The 18884-nt window shown below is 44.0% G+C and overlaps 1 protein-coding gene across 1 annotated transcript; it reads left to right on the top strand.

The window, feature by feature from the left end:
- SLC19A2 (solute carrier family 19 member 2) lies at positions 1-17248 on the top strand. The gene is made up of 6 exons (XM_084754906.1): positions 1-421; positions 7666-8268; positions 11143-11368; positions 12386-12578; positions 12936-13077; positions 15205-17248. Exons 1-6 carry the CDS (start codon positions 218-220, stop codon positions 15331-15333), a joined length of 1497 nt encoding a protein of 498 aa, XP_084611032.1. The 5' UTR covers positions 1-217; the 3' UTR covers positions 15334-17248.
- The last annotated feature ends 1636 nt before the right edge of the window (positions 17249-18884 follow it).

The raw sequence follows: 18884 nt of genomic DNA, 5'->3' as shown, positions 1-18884 counted from the left end.
TAGGCGGTAGGCAGGGCCCAGCACCCAGCAGACACGGGGAACCGGCGTTCTGCGGGTGGCGGCGGGAGGGGGCGGTGACACCGATCACCCTGACCCTGGCGCGAGGCGGCGTCGCGCGCGGTTACAGGTGCCCGCGGCGGGCCGCGGCTGGAGCCCGCTCCAGTTGGCCGGGAGGGAGGAGGGGCGCCGTGTTCGCGTCCAGCCCCTCGCGCCCAGGATGGATGTGCCCGCCCGGGTGTCCAGACGAGCGGCGGCGGCGGCGGCCACGATGCTTCTGCGTACGGCGCGTGTCCCCCGCGAGTGCTGGTTCCTGCCGACCGCGCTGCTCTGCGCCTATGGCTTCTTCGCAAACCTCCGGCCATCGGAGCCCTTCCTCACGCCCTATTTGCTGGGGCCGGACAAGAACCTGACTCAGAGACAGGTAGGCGCGGCGCGGCAGGGAGGGGGAGGCCAAGCTCGATGCGTGTCAGAGGAGGGCCTGGGGTGGAGTCCCCGACCCGGCTACGCAGATATTTGATCGGATTTCTGCCCGCTTGGAAAAGCACTTCGAACCCTGGGTTGCCTTACTCTTTAAGTTTCAGGCCCGCTCCATGTGGGACTAAGCAAGAGGGGCCGCAGGCCGCGTGCATGTGTTTCAGGCCATATTGTGTGATGGTGCTGTATAGTGGCATAACCCAGTTCTGCCCGGACACGTCCTGCGGGAGGTGCCGGGGACAGTGAATGGATAAGGAAAAAAGTAAGCTCTACTTTGGATAGAGTATGTATGTATGTATGTATGTATGTATGTATGTATGTATGTATGTATGTATTATGTTAGTTGACATTGTTTTTGTGAAAGGGTACCCTCTTTTCCTCTTCTTGGTTTCTTCCTCCTCCTCCTCCTCCTCCTCCTCTTCGGTTTTTTGAGACAGGGTTTCTCTATGTAGCCTTGGCTGTTCTGGACTCACTTTGTAGACCAGGCTGGCCTCGAACTCAGAGTGAGCCTCCTGCCTCTGTCTCCCGAGTGCTGGGATTAAAGGCATGCGCCACCCCGTTGACAAGATACGTATGCTCTATCCATAAGGACAATACAGGACAATAGTACACCATCTGAATTTGGCTTGTTTAATTAGGTGAGATTGTGTCCAAAAAAGATATCCTGCCCCCTCAGACAGACATCTCTGGGCTGAAAAAAAAATGGTATCACAGAATTGGCACTTGGTTGTTCTTGTATTGTGAATTGCGCTTCACTGACAGGTTTTGTTCCATACAGGTGAAGTTTTTGTGGGCTGTGGAACACATGGTCCACGATCAAGAACTGATGTACGTTCATTTACTCAAGACAAAAATTTGTAAGCACAGCGCAGCAGAAGTGTAGTGTATTTTAGAAATGTACCTAACTCCTCTTACTAAAACACGTTGTCTCCTGGCATGGTAGTGCTGGCCTGTAATTCTATCACTATAGGAGGAAGCAGAGGCAGAGGCAGATAGATCTCCGTGAGTTCGAGGCCAGCCTGGTCTACAAAGTGGTCCAAGATAGCCAGGGCTACACAGAGAACCACTGTCTTGAAAAACCAAACCCAACCAAACAAAACAAAACCCAAACCAAACCAAAACCCCTACATTGTCCCAGCACTTGGTTTTGGCAGAAGAGTATATAGACTGAGAAAGAAATTAAGCCAATGCTGCTTCCGTACCCTTTCCTTGAGAACCCAAAAGGGTGAAACTAAGGTCTGATGGCTTTCCCTACTGCCAGCTGAGTGGACACTGGGTAATTGCCACCTTTTTCCTGCTCCTCTTTCCTTCCTTACCACCTCGCTGACCAGCCCGCCTTGCTGTAAAATATTTTCCTCCCATGCAAGCCTTCCTGGCATTGCTAGTCATCTCTTTTGGGGAGCAACTAGCTCAGTAAAGTGCATAACAGGTCAGAACAAGAGGTGACACTACCAGACTCGTTTCAGACTGGCAGGATATGATTACTCGGAGTCCAGTTTGTCACTGCAGTGTGCCTCCATCCAAGGTCACTTGAGAAAGAAGTGAGAGTCAGTGTTGGTTCCTGGATGTACAGCCGACTTTTACCCAAGTGTTAGCTCGTGTTTCCTGCTCTGAGGATCACCTGACAGTTATTCATTGTCCATATGTATTTTGGTACTGGTTAAAGCCAACTGTAAAAGGGAAATATAAAAGAGTTCTGAACAGAATGATTTTTTTTCCAAGAAGGAGATCACTGTGTGGTTATAGGAAAGCATGATCCTGGAGAGCCAGAATGACCGCCAAAGCTGCAGTGTAGACACTGAGGCGGACATGACTTGGTGAGCGAGCAGATTAAAGTTACACACAAACTGCCCTGCGTATGCAGTGTGTGCACCGAAGCATGTGAGGAGACACATGCTGTCTGGGTTGGTACTTGAAAAGTGATCTGTTTTGTCATGGGACCTGGATTGAGAGCTGCTGCTGCTGCTGCTCGTCACAGTCACATGCCTTGCCTTATCAGAAGGCCTTACCTATGTTTAGGGGGGGAATAGGAATATAGCCTGGTGCTGGACCCAGTAAATACTTGATCCTTGTAGGACAAGTCAAGGATGCGTCTCTTAGTGTATATGTGTCAGGGCAAGGGGATTTGAAGAGAAATCTAGTGATCTGGAATGTGAGGTCTTGGGGTCACGGCTGATTTTGTTGCTTATGCTAGTTTTGTCCCCTCTTTCCCTATGGAGAATCCTACATTTAAAAGAAAACAAAAACTTCGTCGCTGAGGTAGAAAAGCTGTTGTCTGTCATGAGTGTGTGCTTCTTGCTTTCAGCAATGGACAGTTAAACAAAACACTGCGTGACTTTTAAGCAACATAAGGCCTAGGTTATAGTCAGTGACATTTGCAGTGAAGTTTGCCCTGAGACCCGAGGGCAGAACTTCACCTCTCCATTTCTGTTCTAAAGATTATTTTTATAGAATTTTAGGGAGAACATTAATTTTTATAAACTTACCACTTTAAAAGATCGAGGCAGGTTATAACTGGACTGTATCCCAATCATTGAAAACCAAACATTAATAAGAGTTATTTATTTATTTATTTATTTATTTATTTATTTATTGTGCTAGGAACTGACTCCAGGGCTCCTTCTGCCTGCTATGGAAGCACTGTATTACTGAGCTACATTTCCAGACTTTTATTTATTTAGTTTTTAATTTTGTATTTATATGCATGTTTGCTTGAATGTTTGCCGTGTGTGTGTGTGTGTGTGTGTGTGTGTTTGTGTTTGTGTGTGAGCGCGCACGCGCCTATGGAGGCCAGAAGAGTTCGTTGGCTCCCTTGTAGCTGGAGTTACAGGTGTATATGAACCAACTGACGTAAATGCTGACAACTGAGCCCCTTTCCTCTGGAAGAGCAGCAGGTACTCCTAAACATTGAGCCCTCTCTAGTCCCATTGACCATTTTTAGGGATGTTCTTATTAAGTTGCCCAGAGTATTCCTAAGCTTGCGATCCTCCTGCCTCAGCCTGTGGGGTGTCTGGGTTACAGGTGTTTATCATCATAGCCAACAGAACTCTATCTCTAAAAACTGGTTCTATCTTTTCTTGGTGGGATGTGGTTTTGACTTTTCTTTGACTTGTAAAACCTTTCCACACGTTCTGCCGGGTAGTGTGGGTCTTGCAGATTCCTTTTGCCCTTTTGGTACACCCAGGCTTCATTCACATGCCAGTCCTAAACCTACCATAGTCACCAATTCATGTGTGATCCAATACTCAAATGCATGATCTCTGCTTGGGAGTGTGTGTGTGTGTGTGTGTGTGTGTGTGTGTGTGTGTGTGTGTGTGTATGCGCCTTTTGTGTCTTCTTCATCGGTCCAGGCCCACCGTGTTTGCCATTTCCGGTTTCTAAATTTGTGTGCACACATGCTTCTTTCTTATTTGGTTCAGAACTCTTGAATCTATGGGTCCAGTTTCTTTTTCTTTGTCACCTTTACACAGATTCAGTAGTGCTATGCAAACACACATTCATTATGCAGGGTAGCAGAACTCCCAACACAGTTTTCTTAAATAAGTCAAAATGTAAGTTGGTTTAAAACTGAACGCTTTACTTTCCTGTGACATACATCTCAGAAGAAAATGCACACAGTCAAGTTCTGCCCAAAGTTGTGAAAGGCGCTATGAATAGAACAAATCGATTCCCTTTGATCACACGGCAGAGTTTACCTGAGATGGGAAGTTAGCTAATGCGCAGCTAATAAGGGGATGTCATTTGTCTGTTTTGGCCTGTGAGAAGTTGCCCTTCAAGAGCCAAAATACCTATTAAAGGAATGTCTTCTGGTGTTAAGAATTCTCTACCAGAGATGTTTATAATGGGTGTCCTTTGAGGCCGGGTTCTGGAGACTCTGTGGCCTCCCTCTCTCTAGGAATCCCTGTCATGGTACCTCCACAGAGATGGCATAACTTCCTCAGGCTTTGGAAGCAAACGTGGGACATTCTGAGTCGATAACAGTTTTCTAATAGAAGAAAGAAAGTAGATGTTTTGGTGTGGGGGATTTGGGAATATCTGGTTTGGATCTTCTCTGCCAATCCTGTGGTCTCCTGGTATGATTTAGCCTTCTCTAACACCAAGTTTACTTCTTAGGACTGTTTGGATTAGCGGGAAATAATTAAGATAAGGTTCACAGTGTAGTGTGTTGGAGACAAGTGGCTATGGCACTCACAGTGGGAAAGGAGCCTTTTTTTTTTCTTGTCTGATGTTCCTTGGAGGAAAAAACACAGGTCTCTTAATTAGAGGGAGTTAGCGGTGACCTGTCTGGTCCCCTGTGCTCCACCTGCCCCGTCCCTCACCACATTTAGTTGATATGCAAGCCTGGTAGTATTACTTTTCCTCATCTTCAATTATCTAAATTGTGGGTTTGTGTTAATGTGGCATTAACCTCATGAGAGTTATTTGTTTATTTTGAAACAAGGTCTTACTATGCTACCAAACTGGCCTGAACTAGTTAGTGGTCCTCCTGCCTCAGTCTACAGGCGTGCACCAGCATGCCCTTTAATGACAAAGGATGGGACTTGTGCAATGGGACTTTAGCAATTAATTAAGGACAGCTTCTGCTGAAAGCTACACAGCCGATCATAAACATTTTTTACTGGAGTGAACAGTTGAGCAAAAACTCTGGAACAAAAGACGAGGGGATGCCGAAGGAAGCAATAGAGAAGGGTTTAAACTTTTCGTTAACACTAATTGTATGTATTTATTTGTTACTGTAATAACTTCAGCACGTGCATACAGGATTCAGTGATACAGGCCAAGCAACCGGCATTCGCCTTCACCGTTTCCTCGTGTTGGGAGCCCCTGAGCTTCTCCCTTCTACTTAGTCATAAATGATATTACCGGCTGTTGTTGTTCACTCCAGCCGTTTCGGAGCATAGTGGAATGGCTGTCTCAGCTACGCTCTGGCCCGTTACCTGTACCGCGTCAGCCTGAGGGCACCACCGTACTGTATTTGTATTGGTTTGTTATGGCTTCCATGCGTGAGAGCAACCATGGATTTCGTCGTTCTGTGTCTGGGTGGCTTAACCTAAAGCGTTGTCTTCTGGTTCCAGCCATGATGCTGCAGGTGACAGGGCTTCGTTCTTCTGTGTGGTCCAGCAGTGGCTCGGTGTGCACCTGGACCACAATCTCAGGAGAGGTTCCCTGGCCAATAGCTTTGTGGTCGGGAAAGACACACTAAGGGCTCCACGAAGGTACAAAAGCAAGCCGAGGCACACAGGGGACGGCCAAACTTTAGAGACACGAAGGAGAACAGTGTCTGGAGGGACAAGGGGTAAAGGAGTGCAAGGAAGGGCTCGTTGGAACACAACTGAAAATATCTGTAGGAAGCCACTTGCCCTACCTCACCTCTGCATAAGGGTTCGCAGAGGGACTCCGGGACAGTTTGTTTCTCGTCTGTTAGAACGTGCACACTTTGACAAAGACTCCCTTCCGTAGTTCCTATGATTGTGTAGATTTCAAGGCCATACTACAGAGCAAGTTCCAGACCAGTGATAACGACTGCATAGCTAGGACCCCCAACTCCAAAACCCAAAGCAACAACAACAAAACAAATACCAAACATAGGCTGACGTGACCCGGCAGTACTTTGCTAAGTGGTGAGCTCCTTGTAAAAGAAGGACCTTCTGCTGTTATCCAGGGAGTGAGGTTCACGGTTGAGCTGGCTCTTGTTCATATAGTCCAGTAGCCTATTCCAGGTCAGCCTTCTAGTTTTCAGGCTTGTGAAAAACTAAATCGTCAGTCAGGCCTTTACTTCTTACAGCAGACAGTCGTTCAGCGCAGATTGTATCCTTTTGTACTGATGATAAAGCTTTATTTCTACGGGGGAATGGACAACTTACCTATGCACAACCCCCCTATCTACAATTACTCAGCTTACCGTGTTCAGCTTTACGATAGACACTGTTAGAACGGTGCTCACCCAACGTGCCACACTCTGGTTTCGGTTTTGACCTTTTCCAGAGCTAGCAATGATGTTTTGCTCTAATGCTATGGAGAAGCAGTGAGTCATAGTGCCCTTCCAGCCATTTGTTCATGAGGGAAGATAACAGGGCACAGAGCTGCTGCACAGTGAGGTTCTGCAGGGTATGGATAGTAAATACATTTTTTTTTAACTAAATACATTTTTAAATTTGTGTGTGATGTGTGTTTTTGTATTCAGGAATGGGGGGGAGGTTGCACATTTAGCCTGAGATAAATGTAGAATGTCTTCCTCAGTCACTCTCACCTCTACTTGAGGGGCGGGGCATGTTGAGACAGGGTTTCTCTGTGTAGCCTTGCCTGTCCTGGATTTGCTTTGTAGACCAGACTGGCCTTGAACTCACAGCTATCCGCCTGCCTCTGGCTCCCTGAGTGCTGGGATTAAAGGTGTGAGACACTGCGCCTGGCATCTCCTCTATTTTTGATCCAGAATCTCTCACTGAGCCAAAATGGCTAGGTTAGCTAACTGTCTGGCAAGCCTCAGGGAACCTCCTGTCTCTTCCTCCTCAATGCTAAGATAACTTTTTATATGGGTATTGGGGATCTGAACTCAGGTCTTCGTGCTTGCGTGGCAAGCATTTATCAACTGAACCGTCTCCCCAACTCAAATAAATTTTTTTGATTTATGTTCAGTTGATAGCAAACTTATTAGTACTTAATCCATTCTGAGTTGAAGAGCAGCTCTTAATCAGACAACATGTAATGGAACTGAAATTACAAAAGAATTGATGGGGGTGGTGGTGGTAAGAAGAAGAATTGACAGTGATCCTGTTTCCAAAACATTTATTGGTCCTTGTGTCTTCCAAACAGTATGCTGGCTGGTACAGCGTATAACAGACAAATGCTGGGTCCACCTCTCAGAAACCTGAAAGGTGCTGGGCATGAGTGAGATGTACCTAGAACCTCAGCACGTGGGAGGCTGAGACAGGAGGGTCAACAGTTCTACATAGTGCTTTTGAGTCTAGCCTGGACCATGTAGTAAGATTCTTGATCATGGAAAGGCTTTTCTTACGAAAAAAATAACGGCGAGGGGATAGGAAAGGCCATTGCAGGCAGTTATCTGAATTCACCGTAGCCGCTGCTTCTTTGGTTGGTACGGGGATATTAGTAGGCTGTTTTGTAAGAATAGGTTTTTGTCTGTTGGGTCTCTTGATCACTCATGAGCTTTTATGTTTGTTTTCTTACCAGGTCTTCAATGAAATTTATCCCGTGTGGACATACTCTTACCTGGTGCTGCTGTTTCCCGTGTTCCTCGCCACAGACTACCTCCGCTACAAGCCCGTCATTCTGCTCCAGGGCTTTAGCCTCATCGTTACGTGGTTCATGCTGCTCTACGCCCAGGGGCTGCTGGCCGTTCAGTTCCTGGAGTTCTTCTATGGCATCTCCACGGCCACTGAAATCGCCTACTACTCCTATATCTACACCGTGGTCGACCTGGGCATGTACCAGAAAGTCACGAGTTACTGTCGGAGTGCCACCTTGGTGGGCTTCACGGTGGGCTCCGTCCTCGGGCAAATCCTTGTCTCCGTGGCGGGCTGGTCCCTCTTCAGCTTGAACGTCATCTCCCTCACCTGTGTCTCTGTCGCTTTTGCTGTGGCTTGGTTCCTGCCAATGCCACAGAAAAGCCTCTTCTTTCACCACATTCCTTCCTCCTGTCAGGGAGTGAATGGCATCAAGGTACAAAATGGTGGCATCGTTACTGATACCCCGGCATCTAACCACCTTCCTGGATGGGAGGACATTGAGTCAAAAATCCCTCTAAATTTAGATGAGCCTCCTGCGGAGGAACCGGTGAGTGGAGCCTTTAATTTGCGGTTGCTCTTCTGGGCCTTGGCTAATGGCAGTGAAACAGACAGGCAACCCATCCCATCAGACTGTTCATTTACTAAGATGAAACTGGCTTCTGGAAGGGTTAATCAATTTATTCTCCCCTAGAGAGCCTGATCCTCAAAGTCGGAAAGGCATAGCATTATATATATATATATATTTTCAATATTTATACACACACACACACACACACACACACACACACACACACACACACACAAAATGACTGCCTAATGAGTATTTGAATGATCCAGTGGTGATTTGTGTCTACTTGTAACTTTTAGATTGAAGGTCAAAGAATTTAAAGGTACAAATTATTTTCCTTTTCTATGCTAGAAGTGATACATGTTTTTTTTTTCAAATGATACTTTGTTATTTTGTTGTAGAAGGACAGTAAATGATTGATAGGAAGCGAATAACAGAAAAATTCAAGATATGATTGGAAGACTCTCAGACTTGAGGGGTGCAGCACTGAAAGCCATCCACCCATTCTTTGTAACCAGAAAGATGAGTTATCTTCCCAGTTGATTTTTTTTTTTAATACGAAAGAGGTTGTGTGTGTGTGTGTGTGTGTGTGTGTGTGTGTGTGTGTGTGTGTGTGTGTTGTGTTGTGTTTGTCAGGTTATAGGGTGTGAGGGATAAGGACAAGATTCATTCCAGCCACTTTGAAGCAGGTCAGACTTTCCTGAAATGTGTTTGGCTTATTAACATCCCTGGCTTGCTTAGGGGGTCTAAAACTGAGTTACAGGTTTTGTAGACTGAATGAGAATGCAGGCCTTGACTGTACCTAAGGGTAACCTAGTAGTTCCTTCCCAGCCTATAAAGCCCTCACTCAGGTAACTAGTTGCAAGTCTGTCCCAAGGAGCCCTCGTCCCCCTCTACAGACTGGGACACACCTGCCATGGAACTCATTTCTGACTACTCAGGGCACCGTCTGTAGTCAAAATGACCAGGGATTAAGTATTAAAGAAATGCTGATGCTGGCATAATTTGCTCAGTGACACTGGACAGTCAACAGTGGGTGTGGGGCAGGGGGAGAGGTCTGTTCATGTGCTGGATCACATGCAGTAGGGAAAACATGGGTGCTCTTCTGGTTGGCTTCAAGTGTGTTACAGTGGCCTTAGCTAACCTCAATATATCTAATAGTTATATAAGCAAACACTTTAAATGTTAACATTAGTTACAGTTATATACTTTCTGTGGGACAGTGGGTTTTTATGGTGTGGGACTCTTAAGAAATATATAGGAAAGGGCATTTTTCATAACAGCCATAACATACAAATGTGTGTATGCCTTTCGTATAATAGAAATGAAAACTTTACAGGGCAATATTTTATTCCTTTATAATCTATTTCATTTACTTTCTATAATTAAGTTACTGCCTATTAAATGGAGTTTATGGATTATTTTTCAGTGCAAAACATCAGTATTTTGAACTGGGTGTAGTGGTCCACACCTATAAGCACAGCCCTTCAAGGCAGAGAGAGAAATTAGCTTCAGCTAGTTTCCTGACATCCCAGGCTGGCCAGTGGTTTGGCAGCTGCACTGACTGGCCTTAAAACATTGCTTGTTCCTGCAGACAGCATGAAGGCAAGGCGGGATATTAGGTGTTGGGGATTGCAGAGCCGTTTAAGCTAGCAAGACTCGTGACCAAATTAAATCACAGTCATGATATTTATTAACGAGCAGACGGGTAGATGGGTGGTTCTTCTTGACTTCAGAAAGAGGAAATTAAATAGGAGGAGTCAGAGCAATAGTCTATTTGCCTTGGAATTACCTTAGTGTATTGAGTTCTGTTTAGAGATAGCCTATTGCTTTAGGGCAAAGGTGGCTGACACTGAGGGAGGAGTCACCAAAGCCAGTGATTTTTCTTTCAGGAGGGCTAGAGTTCGGGCCAGTGGGAAACCACTGGCCTACCATGTGTGACCCAGTGCTCCGGGTTTAAATCCCCAGCACTGAAAACAGTAAAACTTCACCTGGTGTGGTGGCGCTCATCTGCTGTCCCATTGAACCAGAGATGAAGGCTGGAAGACTTCAAGGCCAAGGGCAGCCCGGGCTACATCACAATGTGTCTATAGTAAAATGAAACAGAATTCAAATCAAACCCCTCTCTGGGCATAGAGATTGCTGTTTCAATCATGCTTAACAATTTTTCTCTACATGAAAGTACTGTGTAGACTGGCAACTTTACTTTTAATGCACACCCGGTGTGCATTTAAACGTCTCTCCTTTAGTGTTTAATAGTACCACCTGTAGCAGCACAGTGTAATGTATTAAAGGGGGAAAAAAAAACCCCAAACTCAACTTCTAGTACTTCAGCAAGTTAATTAATGCGGCAGACTTTTATTTCCTTATTGGTGCATCGATATTTTGATTATAAATGGGGCAGTGTAAAGCTCTCAGACGAGCATTTGGAGTGGGCGTTTCACACACAGTGGTTGTTACTGGTGTCGCCACTCGTGGTAGATATCACACAGCTTTGGCCCTTTGCTGTAGATGTCGTCTGTGGGCTTGTAAGTGATCTCTCCTCTCTACCGGAAAGGATAGAAACATAATTGCTAATAAGTTTAGATACGTGCGTGTGACTCAACAGTGGGAACTGGGTAGTTAATCATTTGCCTAAGGTCACACAAATGTAAACAGTAGTAGCTTCAGGGCTCCTGTCCTTGAAAACGCACTCTTTTGTGCCCTCCAAATATATACATTTAACTTGAGTGAAACCAGCAGTTGGTTTTTACAAAGGAGAAAAGAAATCTCTGAGGTAGACAGCTGAGCTTGCCTAGTGGCCTGCACAATCGCCACCTTGGTGTTGGAGCTCTGTTTCCATTTGCTGTGCAGGAGGAGCCCAAGCCAGACCGGCTGCGCGTGTTCAAAGTCCTGTGGAATGACTTCCTGATCTGTTACTCCTCCCGCCCTCTGCTCTGCTGGTCCGTGTGGTGGGCCCTCTCCACCTGCGGCTACTTCCAAGTGGTGAACTACACACAAGGACTGTGGGAGAAGGTGATGCCCTTTCAGCATGCTGACATCTACAATGGTGGTGTGGAAGCTGTCTCAACCTTGCTAGGTAAGCAGTGGAGAAGGGCAGGCCGAGTCCACAGTTGGCGAAGCCCACCGTGCTCAGGGTTAGTCTCCCCTCCCAAAGGAATGGTTTGTTTTGGGCTCTGCTTTTCAAATTTAGGAGAAAACTTGGATGTAATCAAGTGGTAAAGGACTATGACTCACAAACCCATTCTCGGAAATGGAATGTGCTAATTGCCAAGATGTCTCACATCCATGTGTTTGTTGAGATTTTGAGTAGCAGTGGACTATAGTTCGTGACAGTGGCTAATGTCTCTTGATTGTTAATAAGTACTGAACACTGTTCTGTAGACAATATGTCTATTAGTTGTAGTCCAAAATTCCTGAGGTCGTTGGAGTTATTGTCACTTTACATTGGAACCTTGAATATGTTAATAAGTTGACTAATAGCATATAAATAGTAGCTCGGGCATGGTGGCTTCAGAGCCTGTGTCCTTGATAACAGGGTCCGCTGTCTCCAGTTTGTTTCCCTGCTTCATAAGGTTGTTGGAAGAGTCTACATAACAGCTATAAGCACTTAACTAGCTATGGCTGGCACCCAGAAAGTGCTTCTAAATGAAAGCGCTCCCACCATCATTTCACTAAAGGGAAGAGAGGCCGTTTTGCATACACTTAGATTGCTTCTTGGTCTGAAGGAGAGGTGACTCACCCAGCCATGTTGCCAAACCAGATGCCGTCGTTTTCTGTGACTCCAGCCTGCGCATCAGGCAAGCAGTTATTTCCTTGGCGATGTCTCTGGGATTGTGTCCTCCTCTCCGGCCTAACTGCCACATATGTTAATTCAGGGGCATCTCACTGTCAACATGCTGTTCCACCAAGTTCCAAGTTCTCTGCTTGAGTTTCAAGGAACCCCATGTTCTTGAGCTACCTAATTTGTGTTTAAAGCTTTTAAGATGTAATAATCTAAAAAAAAAAGAAAGATGTAATAATCTAAGCTGCATTTTTAACGTGTTGACCTAGAGTTGGTGTAGTCAATAACTAGATTCCGTATTTTGTTTTGCAGGTGCTAGTGCTGTATTTGCAGTTGGTTATATAAAAATATCTTGGTCAACTTGGGGAGAAGTGACTTTATTCCTGTGTTCTCTCCTGATTGCTGCTGCAGTATATGTCATGGACACTGTGGGGAACATTTGGGTGTGCTATGCATCCTATGTTGTCTTCAGAATCATCTATATGGTACTCATCACCATAGCAACGTATGTATTTTAACTCAGAGAAGTATTAGGAAAAGTTGTGGCAGGATAAACTGGATTTCTTCACAAACCAAAAAATTAAAATTTCTATTTAAAGGAGGCAAATTGGAAGAAGCATTGTATTGTAGTCATTGTACATTTTCCCGTCAGGAAGTATTTAGGCAAGGTTTATTTGTTCTCTCGTATTTTTATACTGTTATTTTCATTTGTTTGCAGATGTCGTATGATAGCAACACGTTCCACATTTTTGGGAAGGGGATTAGCAGGGGAAAGAAGGGGTTGTGTTCACATTTGAAGTAAAAACGTATAACAATTCAGGAGGAGGTAACTGTACTCTAGTCACTGTGTTTCTTTCCAAAGCTTCCAGATTGCTGCGAACCTCAGCATGGAGCGTTACGCCCTCGTGTTTGGTGTAAACACCTTCATTGCGCTGGCATTGCAGACTCTGCTCACACTAATTGTGGTCGATGCCAGGGGCCTTGGCTTAGACATTACCACTCAGGTGAGCGCCCTTCGTCAACACTGACAATGGTTCACATGGGCTCCTGACAGAAGTGGGACATGGTTATGAAAACAAGTTCCAACGTTCTGAGCAGATCCACAGTTCCCTCCTCCGGCCATCTCCCTACTCTCTTAGCTCCATCCTGAGGAGGATGCTAAAATCATTGTCTTTTGGATGAGGTTCTAGAGCATTGGTTCTCAACCTGTGGGACGCTTGATCCCCTAGAGTTAGAGTGACAGATGGTTGTGAGCTGCCAGGTGGGTGCTGGGGATTGAACCCAGCTCCTCTGGAGGAGCAGCCAGTGCTCTTAACTGATGAGCCATCTCTCCAGCCCCTCATTCTTAATCTGTACACCTGAAGTACTATATGAGATGCCGTGCTGCGTGGCACCTCAGAGCTCTTTAACTCACCTCCCTCCTTTACCCAAATACCAAGTTAATGACTTAGTGTTGATAAGTATTATTATCTCAACATATGGCCTATTGAGAAAACATTGCTGAAAGAATGGCTGTTTTCATCCATTCTGGATCATTCTAAATGGCCTTATGTGTTATAATTGTGTAGTGTTGATAGCTTGTGAGTGTATGCTGGTAAAGGGAACAACTGAATCAGGAAGTGCCTCTCTCCACATCCCGCCAAATGACTCCTTTTTCTTTTTCCTGAAATTTCCATTATGACTCAATACTTCATGCTTATATGTAAATTTTTCCTAGATACAAAGACTGAACATGTTAGCATCAATGAATTTTGTTTTCATTAAGCAATCTACAAGAGAAATAAAACTAATAAATATTTGTATTGGGTGCTTCTCTCTCCTGGTTCTTTTACAGACTGGAGAGATGTCAGTAGTAAATATCAAGTAAATGCGTCTGAGGTCAGGTACTAAACGATTTGTCTAAGATCACACACTCAGTAACAGTGTGGTAGAGAGGATTTAAGTAAACATTTTAGCCTAAAAGCTCTCTTGGGTAAAGAACAAAGATTCATCCTGCCAATTTTGTGAGGAAGATTACCAGTCTACTACAGTTAAAGGAAATATAGCTGACTCTTGGAGTAGAAAATTTAATAGCATATTATCAGAAAAAATGGCTTATTTAAACATGGAAGAATAACATTTTGTGGATTATGCTGAAATTTGCCGCCATGAGTCAGTAACGCCGGTCCTACCAAAATACAGTCCAGTTTTAAAGGATCTGGCTCAGATTTAGGGCCACATTTTTGTACTTAATCCTGTCTGTAAGTATTTAATAAGTTATTTGAAGAAGAAAAAAAATGAAGTTGTTTACATACATGCACACAACCAACATGTACATACACACATATATTTTATAGTCATGTAAGAAAGTTTCCTCAAAAGAATTCCGTAGTGGAATATGCTTGGCCTTATACTACCCTCTTCTGGCATGGAATAAGACTCTTGATTTCTTAGGCACACCTCCCCCTCACTGTGAGGATACAGACCAGGGCTCACTTAGAACACTAACAGCACTGACACCAACAAAAATAGTATCCATACCATCAGCATTGTACTAATGACCCTTGATATACATGACCTGTTTACTTCTCCCAATAAGCTCTGTAAAACAGGAATTGTTTAAAATTTGACTATGGAGATGTGTCAAGGCTCTGAGATTAAATATCTAGGATTTTTTTTGGCTTGATTTTATTTTTTTTAAATTGTGTGTGTGTGTGCGTGCATATGTATGAGTATGCTGTCAGAGGCCAGAAGAGAGTGTTGGATCCCTTGGAGCTGGAGTTAGAAGCCTTTGTGAGGCAACTGACATGGGTACTGGGACCCAAACTCCATTCCTCATGTTTGTACAGCAAGTGCTGTTAGCTGCTGAGCCATCTCTCCAGCCCTAGCTTTAATACCTTCATGCAGGTTACAACTAGAAGGAGACCGAGTCAAGATTCACACTCAGGCAGCCCGGCTTCAGCAGCATCCTGCTAGACTGCTTCTTTGCCATTGTGTCTGGCGCCCATGTAAGATGGCAGTGTCTCTGAAGTCTCATTGGGAAACTCTGGACACAGCTTTAGTGGTGTTGAGCATGTTTACACGCCTGTAACAAAGCAACTCATCTCTAGTTGGTCGTCTTATGAGTGACTGCTTTTCTTTCTCTCTTGCAGTTCCTGATTTACGCCAGCTACTTTGCAGCCATCTCTCTGGTTTTCCTGACCAATGGTACAATCAGTATTATAAAGAAGTGCAGAAAGGAGGACGAGCCCAGCCCCAGCCCTGAAGCAGCCTCTTCCTAACACACCGCCTGGCGAAACGCTGCCGCTTCCAAGCAAGGACTCCGCCCCGCAGCCGCCTGGATGTAGTTAAACTCTCTATGGTTCCGAGAAATACTTATGAATGTGTATTTCACGGCTTCAAAGCAGCTCCTCAACTAATACCTTGCATTCCCGGAGTTAGCATCATACTGCTGCGAGAAGCCAAAACTGAAGTTTTTTTTTTTATGGATTATTTATGAGCATTAATTTAAGAGTAACGTTTTCTAATTAAAAAGCTATGATTTTGGAAACTGAGTAATCAAGTGTAATCAAGAGGCACATCTGCTGGTTCTTCGATTAGCATGTGAGGGCGATGTTCTATAGTCACAGTTGTCACTCAGCCCCCAGACCTTTGGCCTGGTGGGGCCAGGGCTTTAGGAGTCATGATACAAGTGCGTTCCGTCAGCACTTGGCCCATCCACCTTCATTCTAACTTGAGTGCTACTTGTGTGCATGTGTGTGTCCGCAGACGGCAACTGTTCCTCGCTGGCAACGTTGCTCGGGTTTAACGAGCTGTCCTTTAAGGAGTGCCATTTCTAATGTTATTTTTAAAATTCATTGTATGAATGTTCTTGCTTCCCAGTTTGACCACTGTATATTTTTGGAAACTTTCTTTAGAAGTACATTTTTGCACTATTCATATGCTTCCCAGAGAAGCTCATTTCATTAGAAAAGGGCAAATTTTAAAGCCTGCTGGTAAGTGAGGAGAGCTAATCAGGAAACTTAAGGTAGGTTTGCTTGTCTCTGATACTTCAATATGAAGGACTCTTAATTCCACCTGAAAAGTCATGTACAGGTTAGAAATACGGCAGCACATTTTATATTTGTGTACCTTTTTCTTTCCAAAATAAAATTAACTCTTTCCCTTTGAAACAACTTCATTTCCATATGCCTTTCATATTATCTTGGCTTTCTTATCTGAGATGAAGGTGTCAGTAGGAATTGGATTATTCTGTAGCCCTTTTCATAAACTGAGCCTCTTTTTAATTATTTTATCGGGATTGAAACTAGGATTGACTTGATGCCTGCATTTTGGGCCTTAAACCTGCCTTTATTCCTAAGGTTAGATCGTCTTCAGAGCTACTTAAATTAAAATTTATTCCATTTCCTCATTACTTGAAAGAATGGTATTCTATATGCTAATATTTGTGAGATGTGAAAACTATTTCAGAGTCAACTTTGTTGTCTTGTTGTGCAAAGAACCTAGGTAGGTGCTTTTTTAACTAGACTGTTGACTTTTTAAGAACGGCAAAGCGAAACAGTGTTACTAGTACCGAGATTGGGAAAATGTTCGACAGGAGCGAGCTTGACGAGTGTGTGGAAAACCCTCGCTCAAGCACAAGTGCTGGGAAGACACAACTGCAAAACTGACATAGAAGAAATGAGATGGTAATAGGTCATTTTCGTGCACCTTCCTTTGCAGCTGGGAAAAGTTGGAAAAGAACACTAGGAAGAGGGAGAACTAAGGTCCCTGTCGCAACCTCCGGTCCTGTGGTTTGTCCTCTCTCCTCCGCCTTTCCTTTTGGTCTGTAGGACATTGGTTGCCCAAAAACAAGAAGAAAGCTTGTGTTTGAGAAATTGTATTCTTTGTTGTTGTTGTTGTTGTTGTTTTTAAAGTAACATGTGTTGTGGTACAGTCAAATTGTTCACATTACCAAAGCAGACTTTCCTTGGCATTGAGTTCACTATTTGGGCATCTAATGTGATCCTTCTTACTGTCTAAATCAAGGATAAGTTCACATCTTACTATGTGGCCACATCTGTAGAATGCTGGACCCAATGCGCTGGTTATATTGTATGCACTTTTATGAAGACGTGAAAATAATTTGTTGTACTTTTTATTCAATTCTGTATAGATTATAAAACTATTTTTATTAAATAAATATTTTACAATATATTTCCCCTTTTACTTAAAGTTATTTTGAGTTCATCTTCAAAAGGAACTTCATGTCTATAACTCTCCTAACAGCTTTTGCCAGACAACATTCATTTAAATGCCGCCTCACCTTCCCAGTTAACTGTCAGTCAGCCCGTTGACTCTTCCACCGCTGTGTGGTCTCCTTTTCACACTTTGCTTCTGTTGCAGCACTCCTTGCTGGCACTGTCTGCAGTATTGTTTTCCCTACATCTCTCATACCTCTCGTTAAAGCATTCTTCTCTTCTGAAACTAAAACAATGCTCAGACCCTGTGGTAGCAACTAAAAATGTTAAATTATGGAAATTAAAGTCAGGCCTGTAAGTCTTGTTTTAAAATTTCATAACCTCTTTGTTCCACTCCAGAATACTCTGGTACCCAGAGAAGTACCAATTGAAAATCATCTTTCACTGTATCCTAGAAACCAAATCAATCTCTGCACCCAAGTCTCATCGTACAGCATCCAAACAAATCCTCTTCCTTCTACATCCTACTTAGGTCTTTCATCATCACTACGTGACAGGAAATCTTCCATGCAAATATTTTAGATATAGTCTTCTGCCTCTGGAGTTTCTTCCAGTATATCTTAGCTGACTTTCATATTTATAAACCTTTGAGCATGGACTGTGTCTCACTTTTGTCATTTGTTACAAAGCGAATATCCTGATATTCCATGAACATTGAATCATACAAATGGGATTTGATAGACTCGGCTATCTGACAGTATAAACATTAGCTAAGTGCCCAACAGTTTTTAAAGAAGTGCACCTTCAGAAAATGTTAAGTTTTATGATTAAACAAAGATTTAAGTTTAAAATGACAGTGTTGTGTATACTGAACACTTTAAAGTACTGTGTTTGAGTGACAAAACTAGATGTACCTATTTCTTTTACTTATAACATCCTCATAGATAATGCCTTCCATTTCTCTAGCACGCTAGTATCAACATTATTGATACTTTAAAGCAGCGGCTCTCAACCTGTGCTTTTTGACCCCTTGCCTACAACCGTCAGAAAACACAATACTTACGTTATGATTCATAATAGTTATGAAGCAGCAGTGAAAATAATGTTATGGTTGCAGAGGTCACCACAACGTGAGGAGCTGTATTAAAGGGCCTCAGCATTAGGAAGGTTGAGAGCCACACCTTTAAAGTACCTCGTAATGCTGATTCTTTAGTTTTCATCAGTGAAGCCAGAAGTGATTCATGCTCCACCGTTGGCTTATTATTAATTCATATTTTTCATTACTTCCTGTAATACAAAGAAGGGGGCAGGGAAGCCATGGCTCTTACTTTTACATCACAGACTGTTGCCTCTCTTTCTTGCCAAACTCAGTCCACACCATACCCTTTGCACCTTGATTGCTGGTCCTCCCAACCAACCCCCATCTTCTGGCAGAGAATTAATAAGAAAGCATGCTGTGCTGAGACCCCTCCCTCGTGAGCCTGCAAGATAGGTGTATGATCCTGCCCAGCACCTGCCTCTGTATGCCAGGCGAGCTCACGTGATGTGAGGCTTGCCTCCTCCCTTGGAATGTGTAAGAGTCAGAACCCCCCATTGTTCCCTGGAACAGAAGGACCTGCGGCTCCATCACTAGGGTCATTTGATAAGGTTTG

The sequence above is a fragment of the Acomys minous genome (genome assembly GCF_964271855.1).
Source record: "Acomys minous genome assembly, chromosome: 1".
Taxonomy (NCBI): Eukaryota; Metazoa; Chordata; class Mammalia; order Rodentia; family Muridae; genus Acomys; species Acomys minous.
Note: the sequence above shows the minus strand (reverse complement) of the source record. Positions and strands in the feature narration are given on the sequence as shown.